General features: G+C 43.8%; 1 protein-coding gene across 1 annotated transcript in view; it reads left to right on the top strand.

Annotated features, from left to right (window-relative positions):
• Window positions 1-949: 949 nt before the first annotated feature.
• tmem145 (transmembrane protein 145) overlaps window positions 950-22,559 on the top strand; it is a 35,596-nt gene continuing 13,986 nt past the window's right edge. Inside the window, exons 1-5 of the mRNA XM_035633236.2 lie at window positions 950-1,244; window positions 14,312-14,386; window positions 14,887-14,964; window positions 16,503-16,589; window positions 17,291-17,392. Of these exons, the coding sequence (XP_035489129.2) occupies window positions 960-1,244; window positions 14,312-14,386; window positions 14,887-14,964; window positions 16,503-16,589; window positions 17,291-17,392 (627 nt within the window). The 5' untranslated portion in view covers window positions 950-959. The remainder of the gene's footprint in view (window positions 1,245-14,311; window positions 14,387-14,886; window positions 14,965-16,502; window positions 16,590-17,290; window positions 17,393-22,559) is intronic.

The raw sequence follows: 22,559 nt of genomic DNA on the forward strand, positions 1-22,559 counted from the left end.
GCTCATGAATGAACCTTCTCTTCACATTGGATAGTCAACAGCCATATGGATTATCAATCTAACAACCCAGCTGACCAGATATTTTTGGTATTCCCGATTTATGAGTTATGACTACATATGTGAATCCCACAATCTTTCTCCTTTGAAATTTCACCAAATTCCAGACTGATCTGGGACTCCGAAAGGTCAATAAAAAAATGTGACCTTTTGTTAAACCTACTGAGTTTCTGATCAAATCCAACAGAGTATTATTCAATATCTCTACACAGAAGTGGAAAGCAAACAATTTCTGTAAGTACAGCTTTGAAGTACTTGAGTTTTTCGATTTGATGTTTGACGTGATCTTCACCTGACTACTTTTATTTGACGACTATAAACATTTAACATACACAAAATATGATTGACTTATAGAATGTAATGCTTTTGTGTGGATTAAACAAGATGGCTCCAGCTTGACTGCATCTTACAACATCTATGACTTACATCCATTTTGTTTTTATTTTTTAAGGACATTTTACTGATGCCTCTTTACTTTTATTTGGGTAAGTGCAAATTTTGAATGCGGGAGTGACTTTGCTCATAACACCTCTTTTAATTAATTTAAAGATCTGTGTAGGCCTACTTATGTTTTCGAGTGCAGCCTGTTCAAACAAACATTATTCTGTGTTCTCTGGTCTCGTCATATGATTTTCCTGTTGATATAAATATTTTTATTATAGCCTGCTGATTCGTCTTCAATTAATTTGAGGCAGAGGCCCTGTCGTCATCTGTCTCTGAGCTGCTTCATTAGAGGTGAGTGACCTCTAACGAAAACATGATTGCAATCAGCGGTGGCGTTTTGAATGTGTGGATGATGTGTCGCAATCCATCTGGAGGTACGAGCGGAACCGGACGCGCGCACTCCTTTCAAAGCCACACACACACACACACACTCACACTCCGCTGCTGGAGGGGGCCACATGTTAAGGTACCAGCGTGCACGCGGCCGCGCGCGCGCTGGCTCTCTCTCTCTCTCTCTCTCGCTCTCTCTCTGCCTTTGCTCGCGCCGTTCGTCCATGCGCGCTCCCGCTCAGAGCCAAGCTTCGGGGAGCCCGGAGCGCAGACGAGAGACAGCGGGAGAGTCAGAGAGAAAGATGGAGGTGCGGGTCGGGGAGCGCCTCCTGTGCCTGGCCGTGCTGTTCAGCGTCCTCTGCGTGGATTCAGCCCTCGGCAAATACGTCAAAGGCATCGTCAACACCAAAGAGGTGAGCGCTAGTGTCTGGTTTACCTCTTCCATGTGTTGCCACTTGCGACAATGACACCGCCACAGACTGATGGGGAGCGGGGGGGGGAGTCGACTGCGTACCCGCACGCAGTTGATCTCCCGTTCCGCCGCCGCACGAAGAGGCTGCGACCAACGCGCCGTCAAGTTGCCTCGGATGTGTCCATGGCTGTTTAACACCCTCCGCGTGAAACACCTCCACTCCGCATCGCAGTTGTGCACCATCTGCATGCGTGTCATCCGTGGCGTATATTGTGCCCTCATTCGACTGTGTTGCTTTTTCCCCCTGGGCATCGTTGGAAGCGGCATCCCACGAGTCCACGGTTACCGATCGACCGTCCGGCATTTAATCACTCTGCAAACGCAGGTTGATGAGCATCGTGGTTTTTGTGTCCCGGTACAATAGCAGCGGTGTTTCCGTCGGTTGTGAGCGGAGCCGTTACAGGTGTGCGCCATCTGGCATCTGGCGCGCAGCGGTGGGTTGGTGGTGATCCCTGAGAGACGGCGCTGTCCCGCCCGGTCCGGGGGATGTTGTCTTGTTTTCAGACGGAGCGGCATCGACATCCTCGCTGCTCTGACAAGATCTGCCAGGTTTTTTTTTTTGTGTGTGTGTGTGTGTGTTTTAAGTGTTGCAGCTCGGCTCCGCGCCGTTTGTGATTCGGGGAGCCTCCACCTGCTGTTCCACATCTCCTCTCCGTATATCAGGATTCTCACGAGTCCACGGAGTTTGACTGAGTATAGTTGCACCGTGGGGGGATGTCTACCATTTTGTGGTGAGCTCAGGCCACTGTGCAGACGAAGTGCAGCCTTTATTAAGAAGACTGACAAAATAGCCTTGGATCAAGTTATTTATGGTTTGTTTACAACAGTTTGATAATTCTGTTATATTCTGATCTGTTAAAAAAAACAAAAGAAGAGGTGTGGAGGTCAAAGTATTTAGCTCTGTGAAACTACAGAAGAAACAGTTGACCCTTCAGTCTTTAAGCTCAGGTGTGCCTGTATTCAGTTTCTAACCTAGGATAAAGAACAGTAATATTACTGAAGCACAGATCATACAAACCAAAAGAAGAAAACATGATTCCAACTTCCCAGAGCAGTGTGCAAATTTGTTTTGACAAATTCCTTCAGTTTAAAAGTTTTTGGCATTTTTGCATTGATGGACGAAACTTAAGAACTTAATTTTCTGAGGTTTGACGCATGGGTTAGTCGGCTAATCGCATCGGCTCCAACCCCTCGGCTCTTGACATTTCCAGTTGTCACAGCTGAGCTGGACACGCTGCTGTTAAGGAAAAACACCATGTGCATTTTCAGATACATCCCTTCTATTAAACAGGATCAGTATTCTGCACCAACCATCGTGCAGAATACTATCATCACCTTGTATATCACCTTTACCTGGCTCCTCCGAGAGACAAAGAGCAGAACCAGACACTGGGCAGCCTGGGGCAACAAGCTTTAATTCTCACTCTATAGCCCGATCTTAGTCATCTTGTGCCCATGTTCCCCCGAGCTACAGTAAATTTCAAAATGTGTCTTGAACTGAGAGATTGAAGTCACCAGGTTGAATCCCCGGGATAACGACGGGGGATCAGAATAGATAAATTGGAACGAAAGGCAATCATCCATCCATCCCGGCTGTTGAGATGCCCTTGAACGCAGCACTGAATCTGCTGCACCTGCTCAGTGGCAGACAGTAGGTTGCAAAGGGCGTCTTCCGTGTGTGTGTGTGTGTGTGTGTGTGTGTGTGTGTGTGTGTGTGTGTGTGTGTGTGTGTGTGTGTGTGTGTGTGTGTGTGTGTGTGTGTGTGTGTGGGGCTTATTTTCTCGACTGGAAAAGCGTCTACTGTTCTAGTCCTCTGCTGTAAATAAGAACAGTGTCACCAACAACTGTCAACCGGTCTTGTTATGTAAGGCTTTAAATAAGAGGCTTTTCATACTGTAAGTAAATTTTTTTTTTATTGCACATCAAGGCTGAAGCAATGCAATGAATTTTATTTGTTCTTGTTTTTAATTCCTGAATCCTCTGGTCTATAAAGTTGCAGAAAATAATAGAACCCCGCTGATTCATCAGTTGGCTAATTACGATCGACCGATACTGTATGAGACATTCGGTTATCTGCGTTTGTGTTTGGCAGAAGGAACAATGCAGAAAAGAGGAGCATTTTCTAAATTCAAGTTCTAAACATTTTGGTTGAATTTGTATTTTCTTATTTTGTAGTCATTTATAAGGTTCATGGTTCAACTGTAAAATCTCAAGCCTCAAATACTTTTCTTTTGTCAGAAGTGTTTGATAACAAAATCTTATGTCAACGCATCTTACGTCATTGTATCAGCAGGTATTAGGTATTAAATGCTTTTCGAATAATTTTATTGAAAAAATGAGACCTGCTATTTTTAGACTTTTCAAATTCTTTCTTGAACTCAGTGGTTGATTTTTTTCTCTTCTCACTATTGTGCTATCATTTGACAGCGTGTGTGTGTGTGTGTGTGTGTGTGTGTGTGTGTGTGTGTGTGTGTGTGTGTGTGTGTGTGTGTGTGTGTGTGTGTGTGTGTGTGTGTGTGTGTGTGTGTGTGTGTGTGTGTGTGTGTGTGTGTGGTTTAACACATCATCAGTCTTGTGCATTCATTCCCCAAGGTCACCCAATAACACCACATCCCCTCCGCTCTCCTTCAGATTCACAAACCAGCGGTGAACCATGAGTTTTAGCGACGGACCTTACAACTCCATGAGTCACTTCCCTGTGGCTACGCACATGCAGCCTCACCTCAGACACCTGGTCGCCATCGGCCGGTTTGAAGCTTGTGGAACGCAGCGGAGCAACAAGCATAAAGATATAAATCCTTACACTTTCGTCAATATTGACATGCTACTTTCCATTGGCTAGGATCCACAATTCAACTGTTCAGTTTATTTTACTAAAGTGCAAAAGTTAGATTCAGCCCCGTGAAACCAGCAAGACGGTGAAACCATGGCGACTCCCTACCGTGCTAAGTGATCGATTATTTATATTAATTCTGTAAAAGTTCACGGATCAAAGGGAAACATTTACTCGTATTACAAGTTGTGAATATTTTCGTGTGACATTCATTGCAGGCTGTCAGGCAGCTACTTCTTTATACATGAAAGAGGAAGAAAGAAAAAAAATCACATCCCTGGACAGGTGTTTGTCAGAGAGCTTAACATCTACCAAAGGCAACCTGCCGCACACCATCTCGCCTTGAAGTTGCAGTATCATTTTGTAAAATGTAAACCTTGTTTAAGGAGAACATCTGAGCAATTTTTCTTTCTGTTATGAAACCTGTTGGTTCTGTTTCTGACCTGTTTCTCCCCCCTGCCTTTCCATCCATCGTCCTATCACTTTGTCATTTGTGCTGTCTGACTGACTGAAGTCTCTGATCTGCTTGGTAGCTTAAACCCCTGGACAGAAAAAAAAAGAAAAGAAGGCAAATCCCATGAGATGGCTCGGGCCTTGAGCCTTCAGGATGGGGCCCGGGGCAATGATTTTTTTGTCCCGCCTGCTCTAAATCAAAATATGATTGTTTAGACAAACGCACACACAGCGGTGGGGGCTTCGGGCTGTCTGTCCCAGTTTTGAAGTCCAAACCGGTGAATCCAGTGTTTGGATAATTTTTTGTCATGGCAACCCTTTCATTGTTGGGAGCAAACTTGAGATACATTTAACAAAGACTAGAATTGGGGGATAATTATTTTGAAATTGGAAGAAAAATAAACATTAAAAGAAAGATTATATTGTATTATACAGTGAAAACTATGATATAAGTTTTCCCCCATTGTCACACACACACACACACACACACACACACACACACACACACACACACACACACACACACACACACACACACACACACACACACACACACACACACACACACACACACACACACACACACACACACACACACACACACGTTCATGTATTTCTACATTTGTCATTGACGTAATCATTGTCAGGTGTGGAGGTGAAGCAGTGCAGGAACAAGAGATTTTATAAAAGGACAAAACAAGACTCACCGTCTTCCAGGAAACAAAAAGGCAAAATCCAGAAAAAGTAATCCGCTGGCAAAAAGCACAGGGAAGCAAAAACAACACCAGAAAAACAAGACGGCACTGGAGACATGACTGAACAGAACCTAAATCATCAGGGCCAGAACCAACTACTGACACAGACGACTGGGAGCACAGAGACAACACAAGGGAAGATTGAACACAGGTGAGACGCATTAGGAACAGGTGCAGACAATCACAGAGAAACACAAGAAAACGTAAAGAGGAAGTGAAGAGACACAAGGAAAGGGACTTCAACATAAAACAGGAAACAACGACTCTAGAAACAAGGAATAACAAAAGTAACTTAACTACGGCAGAGACACCCGAGGAAGGAACAAAAATAAGAGATGCACGAGGAATGGTAATTGTTGAGGAATTTTCGTCTATCCTCCCTGAGAAACTTTTAAGACGAGTCTTTTCAGGCACCAAGCAAGGTCATCTTATCTATGGCAAGTCGAAACAATCATTGAGCAGCTGAAGTCTCACTCGAGGTGTCATAGTCGTGGGGAAATGACGACATTACTCAAAGCTAAATGCACTACAGAGACCGGGCATGGGCAGACTGTCTTGGGACGCCGAACACTGTGAACCTGTTGATCCGTGTAGCGAACCGGAAGGCTCCTCAATATTGAGCTCTTATAATAAATACTTATGCTTAAGACATCCACGGTTTCCTTCCTCCTGAATCGGCATCCACTCCATCAATTATTCCATTTCAGTAATCAAGTAAATTCAAACACAAAGTCCACAACCATCTGTCCATACATGGTGTACCATTTTATCCATTTAAGGGTCATGGGGAGGGTGGGCAATCACAGCTAAAATTGGGCGAGAGGCGGGGTACACCCTGGACAGGTCGCCAGCCTATCACAGGGACACATACAGAGACGAACAACCATTCACTCTCACATTCACACCTATGGTCATTTTATAGTCTCCAATTTACCTAACCCCACTCTATATGTCTAACCCTAACCCCAGAACCTTCTTGCTGTGACGTGACAGCGCTCACCACTACAATTAAGGCATGCACTCGCAAACAAAAACACTGATTCAGTCCCGCGAGTCTGTGGCTGTCTCAGAGACAAAAGTCATCCAAAGGCAACGGTCTGGCCAACTGGTCTGCTGCTTTCGTTGGGCAGAGAACACATGAGCCCAAGTGGCTCATGCCGTGTGGCCGTGCTGATAAGATGCCCCTTCTGACGGGCCGCAGTACTGAAGCCTTAAGGTCAGAGGAAGGTCACCGATTTGAATCCAGCCGGGAACAATGTGAACAAAGGTTCAAGAGGGAAAGAAATAAAAAGTGTCCCATCGTTTAACGCACAGCAGCACAGGACTCCAGAGAGTGGCAGTAAATCCACTCCTGTGTCTCCCGTGTCAATGAGTTTGTAGCAGACGGATGTTGAACATTTATTACGGCAAAGTCCTCATTTGACCTTAGGACGGGTTCCGTTGCTTAGTTGCATTTACACAGTGCACACACGCTGGTTGTCGCAGCGGCCAGGCATCAGTGTCCAGTGGGGCTGAAGGATTTTTTACAAGTTTTGTATTCATTCATTTGGATTAATCTAGTCACTGCTGCAGTGTAAATTCCTCTGATAAAAGTTTGACTTCCATAGAGAACTTTACCCCACAAGTAGGTCGAATTTAGCAAAGTGTAAATGACACCAGCATGCAGGGAGTTTCTTAACCAGGTTACAGCCAAGACATTTCTTTGTGATGTGCGGCTGCCTTACAGAATTTACAGTTGTCATCATAGCTAAGTTAATGAATTCAGCAGTTGCCAGCTTGAACTTATTTGCCTCAGCTTGTTAAGGAACTTTTAAGTATATGATTTACAGTCACAATCTCTTGCAGTTTGAAAAATGCACTTTCATGTCATGATTTTGTTATTAAAGATTTAATCATTCAGCGCTAGAATTCTGCCTTCTCCACGACTGTTAGACAGGTTCAAATGTCTTTGGTCTATGAGTTAATGAAAATTTGTGGATTAGACCTGAAAGGTCTTTAAACTTCTTTGACTTTTTTTTTTTGAAAATTAATGAAATTGAACAGATGCCCTTGAAAGTCCCCTTTTCTAATTTAAAAAAAAGAATCTAGCACCCATATTCATCAGCATGCTTCGGCTCGCTGGCTCTTCTCCATCCTTATATCAAAACACCCTGATGAAAAAAACGCTGATGAATGCTGGGGTGCATATAACGGCAGTTTTGAAATGAAGGATTTCACCAGGATTTCCCGACTTTAAAGGAACATCAAGTGAAGAGGCCCAGTATGTGATGTCTTGATTTTAATTAATGTCATAAAAAAAATCTACTAGATCACAATTCATGGATTTTTTCTTTTTCTTTTTTACCAGAAAAGATTAAGGAAGTCATTGAAAACAGCGAAAAAGTCCTTCAAGTTGACATTAATGTTGGGAAACCTCCGTGTGGAGCTTCCAACTCAATCAGTTTCCCTACATCTCTTTTTAATGAGGACTTAGTGATTAGATACAGGCACCATGAGCGTGTGCAGTCATGTGCACGCCAGGGAAATTTTCATGTGTCCATATGTTTAATGTATATACGTGTGTGTGTGTGTGTCCTCACAGTCTGTGTGTGCTCGTGTGAATCACCCAGAGGGGACATATGGGGGACAGAGCTTGAGTGTGTTTGTATGCGTGCTGGTGCGTGAGTGTGTTTATGCTTTGCGGCATTGTGTAACCCTGACTAATGAATCATTGAGAGGCCCCAGCGGTCCAGGGGTGACTTGACTAGCTGATTGGTAATTAATTGTTAATGAGGCTTAGCAAGCAAACGGGGATCTAGAGAGAAAAAAGACAAAGAGCTTTGGAGAAGAAAGGGCAGAAACTGTGAGGGGGGAGAAAGAAAGAAAAGGGAGAGACAGAGGGAATGAGGCTGAGATGCTAAATTGACCAAATACTGCATCAAGGCATAGAACTTGATTAATGGTGTGTACATACACATACACACACACACATGCATGCACATGTGCAAGCACGCACACACCCTCAGGGAGGTGGCTGACTGACTCTGCATCACAATGCAGCGGCTGTGGGGAAATACAAAGACTTAAAGGGAATTAAGGTAGACACCTCATTCACTGTTGCTGTTCTCCAGGGCTCAGTCTCGTTTCTGCTCTACACACACACACGCACACACTGCACTACACTGGCCTAAAGCCTGGTTTACATCTGTGTAGGATTCATTCAGAGCCCCACACGAGTAGCCTACGCCATTGTGAGCAGTTCTACTTGTCCGCCGTTGTCCGTGCAATGACGCCACCAAAACACTGGTTGGCGTTGGGGTTTCTAATGCGTGTCTTCAAACATAGGCATCGAAAACTGAGAGGTTCACGTTGGAGCCGGATCAGCGGTTGATGTTAATTACACTGAACAAAATTATAAACGCAACACTTTTGGTTTTGCCCCCATTTTTCATGAGCTGAACTCAAAGATCTAAGACTTTTTCTTTGTACAGCATGATTATTGCACAGGTGTGCCTTAGGCTGGCCACAATAAAAGGCCACTCTAAAATGTGCAGTTTTACTTTATTGGTGAGGTCCGGGGGGGGGGGGGACACGCTGTCGTATACGCCGATCCAGAGCATCCCAGACATGCTCAATGGGTGACATGTCCGGTGAGTATGCTGGCCATGCAAGAACTGGGATGTTTTCAGCTTCCAGGAATTGTGTACAGATCCTTGCAACATGGGGCCGTGCATTATCATGCTGCGACATGAGGTCGTGGATGAATGGCACAACACCTCTCCAAATTGCCAGATGCCATCGAATGTGAGCATTTGCCCACTCAAGTCGTTTACGACGACGAACTGCAGTTAGGTCGAGACCCCGATGAGGACGACGAGCATGCAATTGATCTTCCCTGAGACAGTTTCTGACAGTTTCTGCAGAAATTCTTTGGTTATGCAAACCGATTGTTTCAGCAGCTGTCCGGGTGGCTGGTCTCAGACGATCTCGGAGGTGAAGATGCTGGATATGGAGGTCCTGGGCTGGTGTGGTTACACGTGGTCTGCGATTGTGAGGCCGGTTGGATGTACTGCAAATTCTCTGAAACGCCTTTGGAGAAGGCTTATGGTAGAGAAATGAACATTCAATTCACGGGCAACAGCTCTGGTGGACATTCCTGCAGTCAGCATGCCAATTGCACGCTCCCTCAAAACTTGCAACATCTGTGGCATTGTGCTGTGTGATAAAACCGCACATTTTAGAGTGGCCTTTTATTGTGGCCAGCCTAAGGCATAATGATGCCGTCTAATAAGCATCTTGATATGCCACACCTGTGAGGAGGATGGATTATCTTGGCAAAGGAGAAGTGCTCACTAACACAGATTTAAACAGATTTGTGAACCATATTTGAGAGAAATAGGCGTTTTGTGAACGTAGAAAAAGTCTTAGATCTTTGAGTTCAGCTCATCAAAAAAAGGGGGCAAAAACAAAAGTGTTGCGTTTATAATTTTGTTCAGTGTAAATTACAGCGTTAGAGAAAAACGGGACGCAACAGTGGAGATGACCACCAAAGTGATTGAGAATGAAGGTGAATGACGAGACATACTTCACCAAACCTAACGGCATCGATTCAATGCAGAAGTGTACACTGGCCTTACTGTAAGTAATGGTTGCATGGTTGGTGTTTGGTGAAATGGCTTTGACCCCGGTGGTGAATTTTGCTAACAGTTGCTAAACTCCACACAGGCTTACCGATACCATAATGGTATATGGTATTGTTTGAGCAGGTGGTCTACCTTAATGGGTCAATGTGTAAGTAGTATAATAGTATAGTAACAGAAAGTTGGGGTGTTGTCTCTTTTATCATATTGGGCAAATCCTGATATGCCAGCGGACCATTAATAAATCCATAAACTTTTTACCAACCATGCCAGTCTCTTACCTGGCCCTTGTACAGTACCTCTCAGTGGGGGTGCGCATGAAAGCGTGCCGCCTGCGTGTTACCGGACTGGGCTCACTCAAAACCAAGTTTCAACCCTTGTACAATGAGTTTACTATCACTATTTGAAAAAATTAAATGAGTAAAGCCTTAATGTTTTAATAGAGGTTGGAACTAGAGACTTTTTTTTTCTTTTCGTTTTTGTAAATGTCTTTTCTCTGCAAATTTTGCAATTTTTTTATATTAATCAATTAACCTTTCATCTATGAAATGTTAGAAAGAGTTCAAAGTGCTTCTTTTGTCTGATCTGTATAGGCCAAACCTCAGAGAACATGGCTCAAAGCCAGCAAATATTTGCAATTTCCTATTTGAAAAATGATTAACTCTTGATTAATCTCAATTAAAAGAAAATCTATAAGTTAAATGGACAGATTCAAATAGGATAAATGTGATGATCCAGCTTTATAATGAACATCAGTACATCTTATGGACAAACATGTGGAAAATATATGCACTGTGGTTGTTTAAATAACACAATAGCAATTTGTCTCCCAGTTATCAATTGATTAGCTGATAGGTATATGAAACGTCAGAAAATAGCAAAGTGTGTTCACTGAACCCTAACTTCAATTTAAATACCACGTTTCCATGAATAATGACCCAAAACCTAAAAATATTTTGTGTAATCATAAATACTCACATTTAAGAAGCTCGAGCCAACACATGTTTTGCTTGCTAAAATGTTAAATTAATCATCAAAATTTATGCCAATTATGTCAGTTGTCTAAGTGGTTCATCAACTAATCCTTTCAGCTCGAGTGTAGATCCACTCGAAAAAAGGAAATTGTTACAATCTCAACTGATATTTTAGACATGACAGTTGTGGGAAAGGAAAGTGTCCACTGCACAATTTTCCAATGTTTTTTTTTCTTCTTTTCTTTGGAGAAAGCCTTGAACTCAATCCCATCAAACACCTTTTGGGGACGAGTTGAACCACCAACTGTGAGCCGAGTCTTATCACCCAACATCAGTTCCTGACCTCACTGAGGCTCTCACCTCTGACTGGGAGAAAATCCCTTCAACGAGGCTCTGAAGATTTGTGGGAAGCCTCCCTTGAAACGTGGAGGGTGTTATAGCAGCACTGTACAATTAATGCATTTGGCCGAAGAATGAAATTTCCCACAATCACAAAGTGGCTGACTTGTTTTTCGTGCACACATACTTTGAGTGTCCATATACTTTTGGCCATGAAGTGTATTTCCTTTTTTTTTCATGCTGGCTCATTTCTGACCCGTTAGTCCAGTTTAATGTTTAATCACAATTATAGACTGCTGGCTGATTGGTGAATTTATGGTCAGATGTCATTGGTTTCCCCTTGTGTGTGAGGAGAATGTGCTCATCTTGCAAGAAACTAATCATCATGCGGTCGGACTCCGTGTCGATTTTTGGGATGAGCCAACGAGAGACAAAATAATAAAAGTGACAATAGACACAAAACATGTTTGTGTGCTTCAATGTCCTTTAGCAGCTGCAAGCTATGGCCTGCTGCTGTTTCTATGACGATAATGGAGGGGGCGTTCATAGGGGTGTGTGTGGTGTGTATGTGTGTTACCAACAAACCATTGCATGCTATTAAAGTGTGACAGATATGCTCTTGGGTGTGTGTGTGTGTGTGTGGGTGGGCGTGCGTGTATGTGTGTTCGTTCAACAGGGGGGCCTTTCACAGTCCTAGCCCCTGGTGAGTTAAGTGATACCCCCCCACACCTCCATCTCGACCAGACCCCCCCCCCCCCCCTCTCCTCTCTCCAGGGTCTCATCTCTGGGTCAGTGCTTCCCTGTGTTGCCCCAGTTGTCATGGTTACAGCCTTAAGCGTCACCCTGGACGACATGGCGAGGTGGGAGTGGGTCTCAGGCTTCAGTGACTTTTGGAGTTTGCCATGAATTATAACCCAGCGGCTCTCGGGAGCTGAAGCCGGCTGGCAGCGGCTGAAATATGGCTGCGGTTTTGTTTGCTGTGATATATGGAGGCAGCAGCGCCGGCCACACTGTGCAGCTCTGGTTGCACTTTATTTCTCAGCGCAGACATTACTGTGCTTGTTTATGTAGAGAGAATGCAGGGCAGAGGTAATTACAGTATAATGGCTCATGGGGAGTTTTGTTGGTTGGGTGGAGATCAAGAGTTCGTAGCAGCCCAACCTTAAGGCCAGTTTTTAATAAGGGAGCGAACTGCGCTCCAGTCCTTCAAGAGTCAGAAATGTACAGAAGATTCTTGTGTGTGGTTGTTGGACGAGTCCAAACATGGCATTAATGCAGCTGCGTTTTTTTTTTCAGATCAGAGTATTCTCTCTTTTAGTGCAAGAAAATATTACCACAATTAGAACGTGTAAGATACATCAGTAGAATATCATCCCCATCTGGGATTTTTGTTATTTATAGACCATGAGATTGTGTTTTACTGTCTACAAAGATGGGTGACTCGTCTCCTCTCCTCCCAAAAAAAATGAAGCTAAAATTCCCTCGGTTCAGGGGCCGCCATCTTGCACTCCTGACGTCCTCTGAGAGATGTGTTGCTACCAAAAGGATTTTTATGGGCACCTAAATTGAAAGAAATAAACCTCAATAAAAATATTGAAATCTGGGTTTGAATGCTAAATTAGTTTTTGGTCCTTTTTAGTACAATCCAACTGGACCTCAGCAAACCTTGGTCAATTTAAACTTGACAAACACTGACATATTTTATGAAGATTTGGGAGATTTAATTAAATGCAAAATGTACACACTGTATTTCTCCAACACAAGAAAGCATTGTTTTGGTACCGGCACCGGTAGAAATAATTGTACCATTTATTTATTTTAACCACCCTGGCTGATAGTGAGACATAAATGCTGTGATATTTCCAACATTGCCCAGCTCTAAAATGAATGACTCATTCAGACTCAAAGATAAAAATGCCCGGTCTTGCATTCATCATCTAAATAACTAAGCATTAAGTTATTGATGGACCATATAGGTTAACTGAGGAAGTTACTATATGTCAAGCTGTTGATGTCAACAACGCAATATATTTATATTTATGTAAATATATAAACAAACTTCATTAAAGGATTTGAATCCAGCCAGCGGTCTGTCTCTGTCATCTGTTTGAGTAAAACTGTTCACTTCAGTTTTTTTTTATCTGAATGTTGCAAGACTAGTTGTCGAAGACTCGATGTCTCATTTTTGGTTTGAGACTGTTAGTTAGTGCTAACCGCCGCCACCAACAGATCCACCATGCCGATGCTGCTGCAGTGACTTATGTAAGTTCAGTGAAGTACACCATCAGCACTATTATCTGGTCTCATGCTGCCGAGCTTATGGCTGAATAATATTACTTCTCCATCTCTCTTCCTTTTCTACTCTACCACATCTTCCCGTCTCCACCCCCCCCCCCCCCCCCCCCCCCTCCTCTCTTTCTCTCCTTTATTGTCCTAATGATGTCCTCCGTGTCCACTTGTATAATCTCTCTTCTCTTGCCGCGCTGCGGTCGTGGCTATGGAGATGTCAGTGTATGTTTTGGATCCGAATAACATTTCCGTAAATGGATATCCACGGGCCCCTGGAGAATAATCCTAATATATAAACAAATACGTTTTCCCCAGCATCCGACGGATGGATTGACACAAACGTTTGCGCCGACATTCTGGGTTCTCCCACAATAGATGCCGTTGACTTCGGAAGTCCCTGACTCTTCCTCCACAGCTGCCACGAGGCAGACGAAACGAAATCCCCCCAACATTTCTCTCAGGATGAAACATCTTCCTCCCTTAACTTTTCATCAGACCAACTGCGTCGTTCTGAAACGTATGGAATCCCTAAATTCCAAAAGGGGGAATTTTTCCCTCATCTTGTAAATTAATAAAAAATAATCACCGTTACCAGATTTTCAGGCCGTAGTAGCAACTAGCACATGCACTCTGGCGCTGCTGTACGCTGGGTGTAAGTTGGAGCTTTTAATCTTGTTTCTTCATGCATTTTTTAATTGTTTGTTTGTTTCACTTTATTCCCTCTCTCTTCTGTTGCGTGACTACAGGACTGGGTTTTCCTCACTCGCTTCTGCTTTCTCACCGACTTTGGGCGTCTGGACTTCCGGTTCCGCTACCCAAAGGTAGGGTGACTACATTTTGTGTGTTTGTGTGTGTCTGTGCAATGCACAATTTTTCAGCTTGTCCACACTCTCTTCTCCAACGACGAAGGGTTTACATTTTCTCTTTTATCACTCTTTCTTTGCTCACTTGACTGTCTAGGGGTCTCCCTTCTTTCCTTCCGCTTACCTCATCTTAACTAATGCCATCGCTCTTTCCTTCCTCTCCTCTTCCTCTGGCTGTTCCTGCTGAACCCACCTCGTCCCCTTTCTCTATCCCCTCCTCCTCCTTTTTTTGCTCTTCTTCACTTTATCTTCCTACATTTTCCGTTGTTTAGTTTTTCTGTTTACCCAGGCCTTGATCTGCAGTTTTAGCCTGCAGAATTTGGAAACTGTTTTTGTCATCTAAATCTGAAACCTCCAACCGTCTCACTGACTCCTCTCTGATCCATGCACATCCCACCCAAGCCTTTCTCCTAATCTTTTCTCTCTCTCTCTCTCCCCCTCGTCTCTCCTCTGTGCAGTCCCGCTGCTGTCAGAACATACTGCTCTACTTTGATGACAGTTCTCAGTGGCCAGCAGTGTACAAGAGGCCAGAAAAGGTGAGATACTGACACGCTCTACATCACGTCTTTTGACAAGCTATTATAAAAAGCAAAAAAAAGAGCTCCTTTTTTCTAATTTGCATGTCTCTGGGGTGATCGAAAAACCCTGGGACTCCAATTTAGTTGATTTTCACATCTTAAAAGGATCACCTGCGTATCACGCTGCTCAGAAAGAAAAAAAAAAGGAAAATGGTATTTTTTGAAATGGAGACCTTTTTTTTTAATAATTTTATTTTCAGTTTTCCAGTTTTATATTCAAGACACGAACAAACAGAACAAAACAAAAAAGAGAAAGAAAAAAAAGAAAAGAAAGTCAACAGGAAGAGCCGCCAGACATAATTGTATTGGTGCAATCTACATGGTGTTACATAGTCAGGTATAAGTAGTGCAGGATTATATCACTACAGAAAATAACAATTATTGATCTTTAAGATGGTTGATGAATGGTCCCCAAACACTTAAACATTTGTTGGGTACCTCGGAGTTGTGCAAGCATATCCTTTCCATCTGTGTAATTATTCGAAGGAGACCTTTCCACTCACATGAACGAGGAATCATTGGTGAAGCATGCGGTGATCAGGGAAGGTACGATCCATATTAGGTGTGCGATTCTTGTGATATAGACCGATCCCTTAGTTACAGGGGTAGCATTTGTGAATTCTTAATCTCTCTTCTTTTGGCTCGTACACTCGCCAAGCTCTTTATCATGAACACCTATTCACCTGCTTAGTCATTCAATCAGCCTTTCATCCAGACAGCAATGCAATGAATAAAATCATGCAGGCTTCACCTAATGTTCACATCAAACATCAGAATTGGGGAAAAAATGTGATCGTTGACTGTGGCTTAATTATTTGTGGCAGAATATTTCTGAAACCTGCTCCAAGAAGAGTCTAGATTTCACTTGCTACAAAAACAAAAAAAAACACCCAGTGAATTGTGGCCCTGTGGACGAAAACTCCTGGCTGATTAGCGACGTCAAAGGAAAATTGCCTGACTCGTCGGGGCTGACACGAAGGCTGTGATAACTCGGACAACCACTCTTTACAACTGCAGTGAGCAGAAAAGCAACTCCGAATGCACAACGCTTCAAACTTTAAAAAACGGGTGGGCTGTTGTCAGCAGAGTACTGGAATCTGAGGCTGCAGCGGGCACAGACTCACCCGAACTGGACAGCTGCAGACTGAAAAAAAACAAAGCCTGTTCTGACCTGGAACCGAATATCGAATACCGACATCACATCGAGCTGTTTCCAGTGCAGCTACAAGCGGCAGATCATTTCTTCAGCTTTTAAACAGACTCTGGTGTCAGTTGCCCAGCATCAAGTCGGATGGCCTTCACTCTACACTCACCATCTCATATATTAAATATTCTGCGCTCGTACAAAGAGAAATCCGCCGGCAGGCGAGACGAAAAAGATTGCAAAGTTTAATAATTCCAGCAGCTTCAATAGAGCCGAGGCCGAGGCGGACGCAGTTTCGGTGACATTCTGCACATGTCCTCGTTTTGAGTTTACTGTGTTTACCCCCTGACAGAACTGCTACCAGAAGGAGGCAGTGCTGAGGCCCGAGAACAACCAGGTCATCAACCTCACCACACGCTACACCTGGTCCGGATGTGTGGTGAGAACCCACGTGCACAAACACATGTACACACCCGAACAGGGCAGCATCGCTCGTGTCAGCAGGCGTCCAACCTGCTGAGCAAGACGCACTGTTCCACACAATCTGTTGTTTCATCACATGTGTATTCTTAACTTACACTGACCTCTGTGTGTTGTGTTGTACTGTACGTCTGTTTCAGAGAATCTCAGTATCCCTTTTTTAACTTTTATTTAACTTTACTTATCTTTCTTACGTAAAGTGCACAGAGATAAGGCAAAAGAGGAAAACGAAGGGTTGCAGACGGAAAAGGGGGAGCGAGAGATAATGTGATGTGTTGCATTCATTTCCACTGTTGATGCGGACGCATCCCAGTCAACCAGAAAAGCTTAAAACGATCTTTCTCTCCTGTCACACCTTTCTTTTTTTTTAAATTTCTTTTTTTAAAATATTCTTCTTATCTCTTTTTTCAATAAGCAACATGAGGTGTTTATTTATCACATTAGGAAGTGCGATTGCCAGTGTCACTCTGCTGCTGTGGGTCTTGTTGCCACGTTTCGGGCTATATTGGGGCGTGAAATATTTTCATATCTTGACATATCAGGCTCCCATCTATTGTGATAATTTGGTGGGTCTCAGAGGTAAAACACGTTGGATAACAACATCCTCTGTGCATCGCCCCTAAACTGCCCCCCCCCCCCCTTACTTTTCTTCTCCTTCAGGTGGAGGGAGACGGGGACGAGGAGGTCCTGAGCTGCGTGGGTGGCCGTAGTTTCCGCTCGGTGAGGGAGAGATGGTGGTACATCGCCCTCAGCAAGTGTGGGGTAAGCACCGGCCCTCTGACCCAACTGGCTCTAGCTCTCAACAAGGGCAGGTGTACTGGTACCATGCGGTTGCCATGGCGATGCACCACTGCTATCACACAGGCATGCTAAGAGGGTTTAAACGCGACTGTGTAGTCACCGTGTCTGTGTTCCGTTCTTCGCTCCAGATAAACGAATGTCATCACTGTTATTATCACTGACGTCATCCGTTCATCAGAACTGAAGATTGAAGATTCAACCCCTCCGGGGGATTAGTGATGAGAAAGGAGTTACGGTATGTAGTTGTCGTACATGTCTAAACATTCATTGGAAATATGTTAAAATGTCGAGAAGAGCAATGTTTTTTTTAGCATTTTAAATCATACTCAAAAGTTTTTGCAGTTTCAGGCGCAAGCGGTGGCGTCAGATATGAAAACGAGAAAAAAACCCTCTGTGAGTCGCTTGATGTTCTAGGACTACTATTTGTGCTGGCTCCTGATGAATTTTAAATCAACTTCAGCATAATTTATGTCTCAGTATGTGCTTTCCCATTTGACCATATTGCACCAGGCAACATTTTAAATTCCACAAGTAATCGAAAAAGGTGAAAAAAATGCTAGAAAAGAACCTGCAAGGAGATGGAACCCTTCTGATTTACAGTAATGTAGGTAGGTAGATAGATACTTTAGAAGAAGATTGCAATATAGAAAATGTATATTCTCGCATTAGAAATGATCCCAAATGCCACGGAGAAGTCCCCGTGACCCAAACTCATTAGACTTTACAGCCGCTCTTGTATCCGTACATCTGTCTCTGATTTGCCTCTGGAAACAGTGCGCTGCTTTGTCTCTCCCCGTTCCACAGTGTTTCTGCACCACAGCACAGAGGCTCTTCATAAGCAAATCTCTTGCTTAAACTGTGCTAAACATGCCTTATACGGGGCTAAGCCGCTGCCTATTGATTAGCCAGCTTCGGGGAGCTTTTAAAGCATTGTGTTGTTTTATAATGGGATCGGTGCTGTGCCAATGGTGTGTGCCTGTTGAGAAACCGAGCGATGGAGCGGTATAGCTGCGGCGCGTTGCTGCCGGCTGGTGTGAGCCTGGACCGGGGCAGTCGGCGAGGAAATCATGAGCTTGTATAACGATAGCTCTGCTCACTGATGATGCATCGTCCCTTCAGTGAAGGATGAATACCAGGAATATGTGTGTGTGTGTGTGTGTGTGTGTGTGTGTGAGCACTCATGCCCTGGTGTGTTTTTTTCCGTTTTTTTCTCCCTTGTTTTGTTTTTGTGCTGTCGCATCACAAGAGTGCTGGCTGAAGAGGGATATGATTGGAACGGATGCTTCCTGCGGAGTGTTGCTTAGTGTCACTCCGGGGTCCGCTGATGGACACACTGACTAATGCTGTTGGACTCGGGTATAAAAGCTCGTCTCCACTCCCGGGGACTTGCATGCTGCCTCCCGCAGCCAATTTCCACCCCTCGTCGCTCGCCTCCTCGCATCCCATTTGCTTTCACACCTGTCCGTCTCTCCCACCTCTGTCGCTCCCAATCTTTGGCTTTGGTTCCCCTCACTTTCAGCTATCTGTCGCCAAGCTGTGACGAGCCTCCACGCCATTTCATATCTGTCCACTTCTCTGTCTCCTGCTCTTCTCTAATTGTGTTTTTCCTCACCGTCTTGTCATCTCACCGTTCTCCATCTCTTGGCCTTGGTGCATTTCTTTTCCTGGCATCCACACTTACATATTTCTCGGTCTTTGTTCCTGTTTCTCTCCTCCCGTGTACTTGGCATCTCAGTCTGTCCCTGTGCTGAAGTGGGTCTCAAAGTCTGTATCGGCTCATGAAGCCTTAGAACCAGAGGATGTTTTACTCTCGGTACCCAGATGTAGAGTTCACCTGCATGAAATGGTGAAATATCAGGCAGATTGTTATCTAACATTTCCAGGGGACTCGATTCATTACAGAATAAAACGAGCAGGGTGGAGGAAAAAAAAAAAATCATTTCATCATGAGTAATAGTCTAATAAAAGAACTGAGGTCATTGTCAATAAAGGAGCAGTTGCCTCTGCCAGTCAGGATGAAGGTTTTTCAGCAAGTAACCAAAGGTCACTAGAATTCTCATGTATGGATCTTTTTCCTTCTCCTTTGTATGAAACGTGGACGTCAATGGATAAAAAGTATTACATATTAGAAAATTATCCTTATCATACTGTGCAGCGAAGCTTTAATTACACGACTGTGTGCTTGCATGGGCAAAAATCACACATTTCTGCGGTATGGTCTTTTTATTAAACAGTTTTGATGCGTAGAGGTCTGGAACTAATTAGATAACATTAATTGAAAATAAACAGAAAACAGAGCAACTCAATTACGCGGTTTCATTGCGCAGCAACTGATGTCTGAGCTTCAGTTTATGAGCTGTTTGTCCCTGTGCTCTTTCAAACAGAAATTGAAAGCTTTGAATTGGCTCTAATCAACAATTGCTTCATTTTGGGGCGAGCGCTGAACTGTTGATGGAACAAAATCAGCCCAGTAGGGAACCGAGGAAGAGCTGAGATGAGGCAGGGTTGTTGATGGGCGCAGCTCGGCCCCGGGTGATTCATCTTTGTTGATAAAACATCTTAAAAGTGCACATCCATATCTACTGCACTTTGTCCAGGTCGCTGACAGAAAAACAAATCATATCGGACAAGTGGGGAGTCAGTTTGTATTCTTGAAGCGTTGCACTTCTTTAGTTTAATAAGTAGGAAACGATAACAGCAGCATTTGTTTGGTGATTTGTGGGAGATTCACCTTTATAGGAAACAAACAGTCCTGACGATTTAAGTGTGATCCTTTTCAATATTTGTACAGTATATTTGATAGGGGTACAACAATTATTTCATTATCAGTGTGATTTTTTTCATTAAGCATTAGTTTATTCCTAATGCCTAATGCTCAGGAGCACAAAGCAAATCCCATTTGTGTCAAAAAATATAAATTGTGGAGATAGTTGCTGATGATTTGTCTGTTTGTTCAACTAATCAGTGCTACACTATTTGGCTAAAAGGAGGAGAACATTAGGTTACTTTGACGTTAGGGCTGTTTTCTATCATATTGTTTGGGCTTCTTGGTTCCAATCACATATCGATTACAGCATCATGTTTGACCTTTGACTATTGATTGAAGCAACATTTTGGCAAAGCCTTTTTCCTATTTCAACTTGAGTATGGGTCCCATGCACGTTCACAAAGTTTGGCCCTTTTTAGAAATAGTTTTCTGAGTCTGTTGTTTAAGAATTTGCCTTGCCTTGACGGAGCCCTGACATCGACCCTATCAAAAGGGAATTCGTAAATAAACTGGGGCGCCAGATGTTAGCCGGGCCTGTCGCCCACCATCGGTGCCTGACCTCACTAATGTATACTTCTGTGGCTTGGAGCAAATCCATGTTATTTTCCCAGAAGAGTAGAGGCTGTTATACAGTAGCAGCATATTAAGTCCCCTATTTTACATAAAAAGATCAATTCATTTACTTTTTGTGGTTAGTGTATATTTGTTTAATGTCTTCTGTGGCTGTAAGGAGAAAAACAAGTCATGATATGCAGCTTCAATTGTGACCAGTCTTTTATTTGATGTTTTTTTTTTTGTATCTGTCTCTTGATCCTCGCCTTTATGGAAATGCAAAACTACCTCACTGGAGGTCTCCTCTAATGGTCATGAGGCAGGAATCACACATGGGCACAATGTTCAGGAGTACATCGCTGCCTGTGTACACACTACTGTCTGGCAAACACTCAACTGTCAGCCAACTACACCAAACACTTATTTTCCTCGAGACAGGATCCACACAAGACTCAAAAGACTCCCCAGAAGTCCTTTTAAAAGCTGTTATCAGAAGCACAGGGGAACACATGATGTACAAGACTGCAGATGTTTGTTTTTTGTGAGAACGCCTTGAGCTTTTGAAAGTGAAAGTAACAAGTAACCCCCCAGAACCATGTAGTCAAACTCTGTCCATCCCACAGAGAGAGGACGCCCCGCTGTGAACCGCCACTCCATCCCTGCATCCGTCTCGTTCTCCCGCTCTGCATTTTGCTCCCTTCTCCTCATTCTGCCTCTCTCTCTCTCTCTCTACCTGCATTTATTTTTTTCTTCCTAACTTTCTCCCTCCCCACATCTATCACTCTCTTTATCTCTGTCTCTGTGCTCTTTGCGTCTGTATTGATTTTTTGCAGCAGTGAACGATCCATGCTTTTCCGCCCTTCCTGATGGAGGGAGTGAGATGGAGTCTCAGGCTGCCAAATGAAATCAAAGTCCTTTTTCCCTTCTCCCCTCCCCTCTCCCTTCTCCCTCGCTCCACGGCAACAAGCGCAAACTCCATCGGCTTTGAACTGGTGTGTGTGAAATGAGCTCTCTGTGCTCTGATTGTCAACCCATTTCTGTCCCCCCCCCCCCCTTGTTCTCTGCTCCCCCACACACCTCCCAAACTCTCTCCGGTTCGATGCTTCTTTATTTGTGTGACAGCTAAAAATGAACATGACTCCAACAGTGGTGTTCCACTCGTTTACGTTCCTTTTCTCCGTGGTATTCCTCCTTTGCTTTCCTGCGTGTTTACATACCCAACCATTCTCTGTGTGTGTGTGTGTGTGTGTTCTCTTTCAAAACATTGCAATGTAGAACTCTACATAATTCTAATAAGCCCCAACAAATAATTGATAAGTGTGTCGCAGTAACTATTAATAATGAAAAAGGAGACTACTCTTCATGAAATCAGAGAAAAGAGTGGCTGCGGATACGATCATCCATCCATCCATCCATCCATCTATCTATCTATCCGGTAAATCTGGGCCATCGTCACATCGGCAGCACAGGAGGCAGAGCAGCCTGGATTCCTTATTCTTTCTCCACTAACTTCCTCCACACACGCACACACACACACACACACGCACACACACACACACACACGCACACACATACACACACACACACACACACGCACACACACACACACCAGGGTGATACTGAGGCACTTCCAGGGCCATTATGGAGACTGAAAGACTATATGGCACAACTAGACTGAGAAGCTGAATCAACAGAGTGTCCGCCCCCAACAGGGGATTTGGATTTCCTCTCTTCCTGGAACAGGAAAGCTTGGAAGAAATCAAACTAAGCCATCACGCTGTGCTGCAACATACATAGAAGAGCAATCAC

The sequence above is a fragment of the Scophthalmus maximus genome, chromosome 1, assembly GCF_022379125.1.
Source record: "Scophthalmus maximus strain ysfricsl-2021 chromosome 1, ASM2237912v1, whole genome shotgun sequence".
Classification (NCBI taxonomy): Eukaryota; Metazoa; Chordata; class Actinopteri; order Pleuronectiformes; family Scophthalmidae; genus Scophthalmus; species Scophthalmus maximus.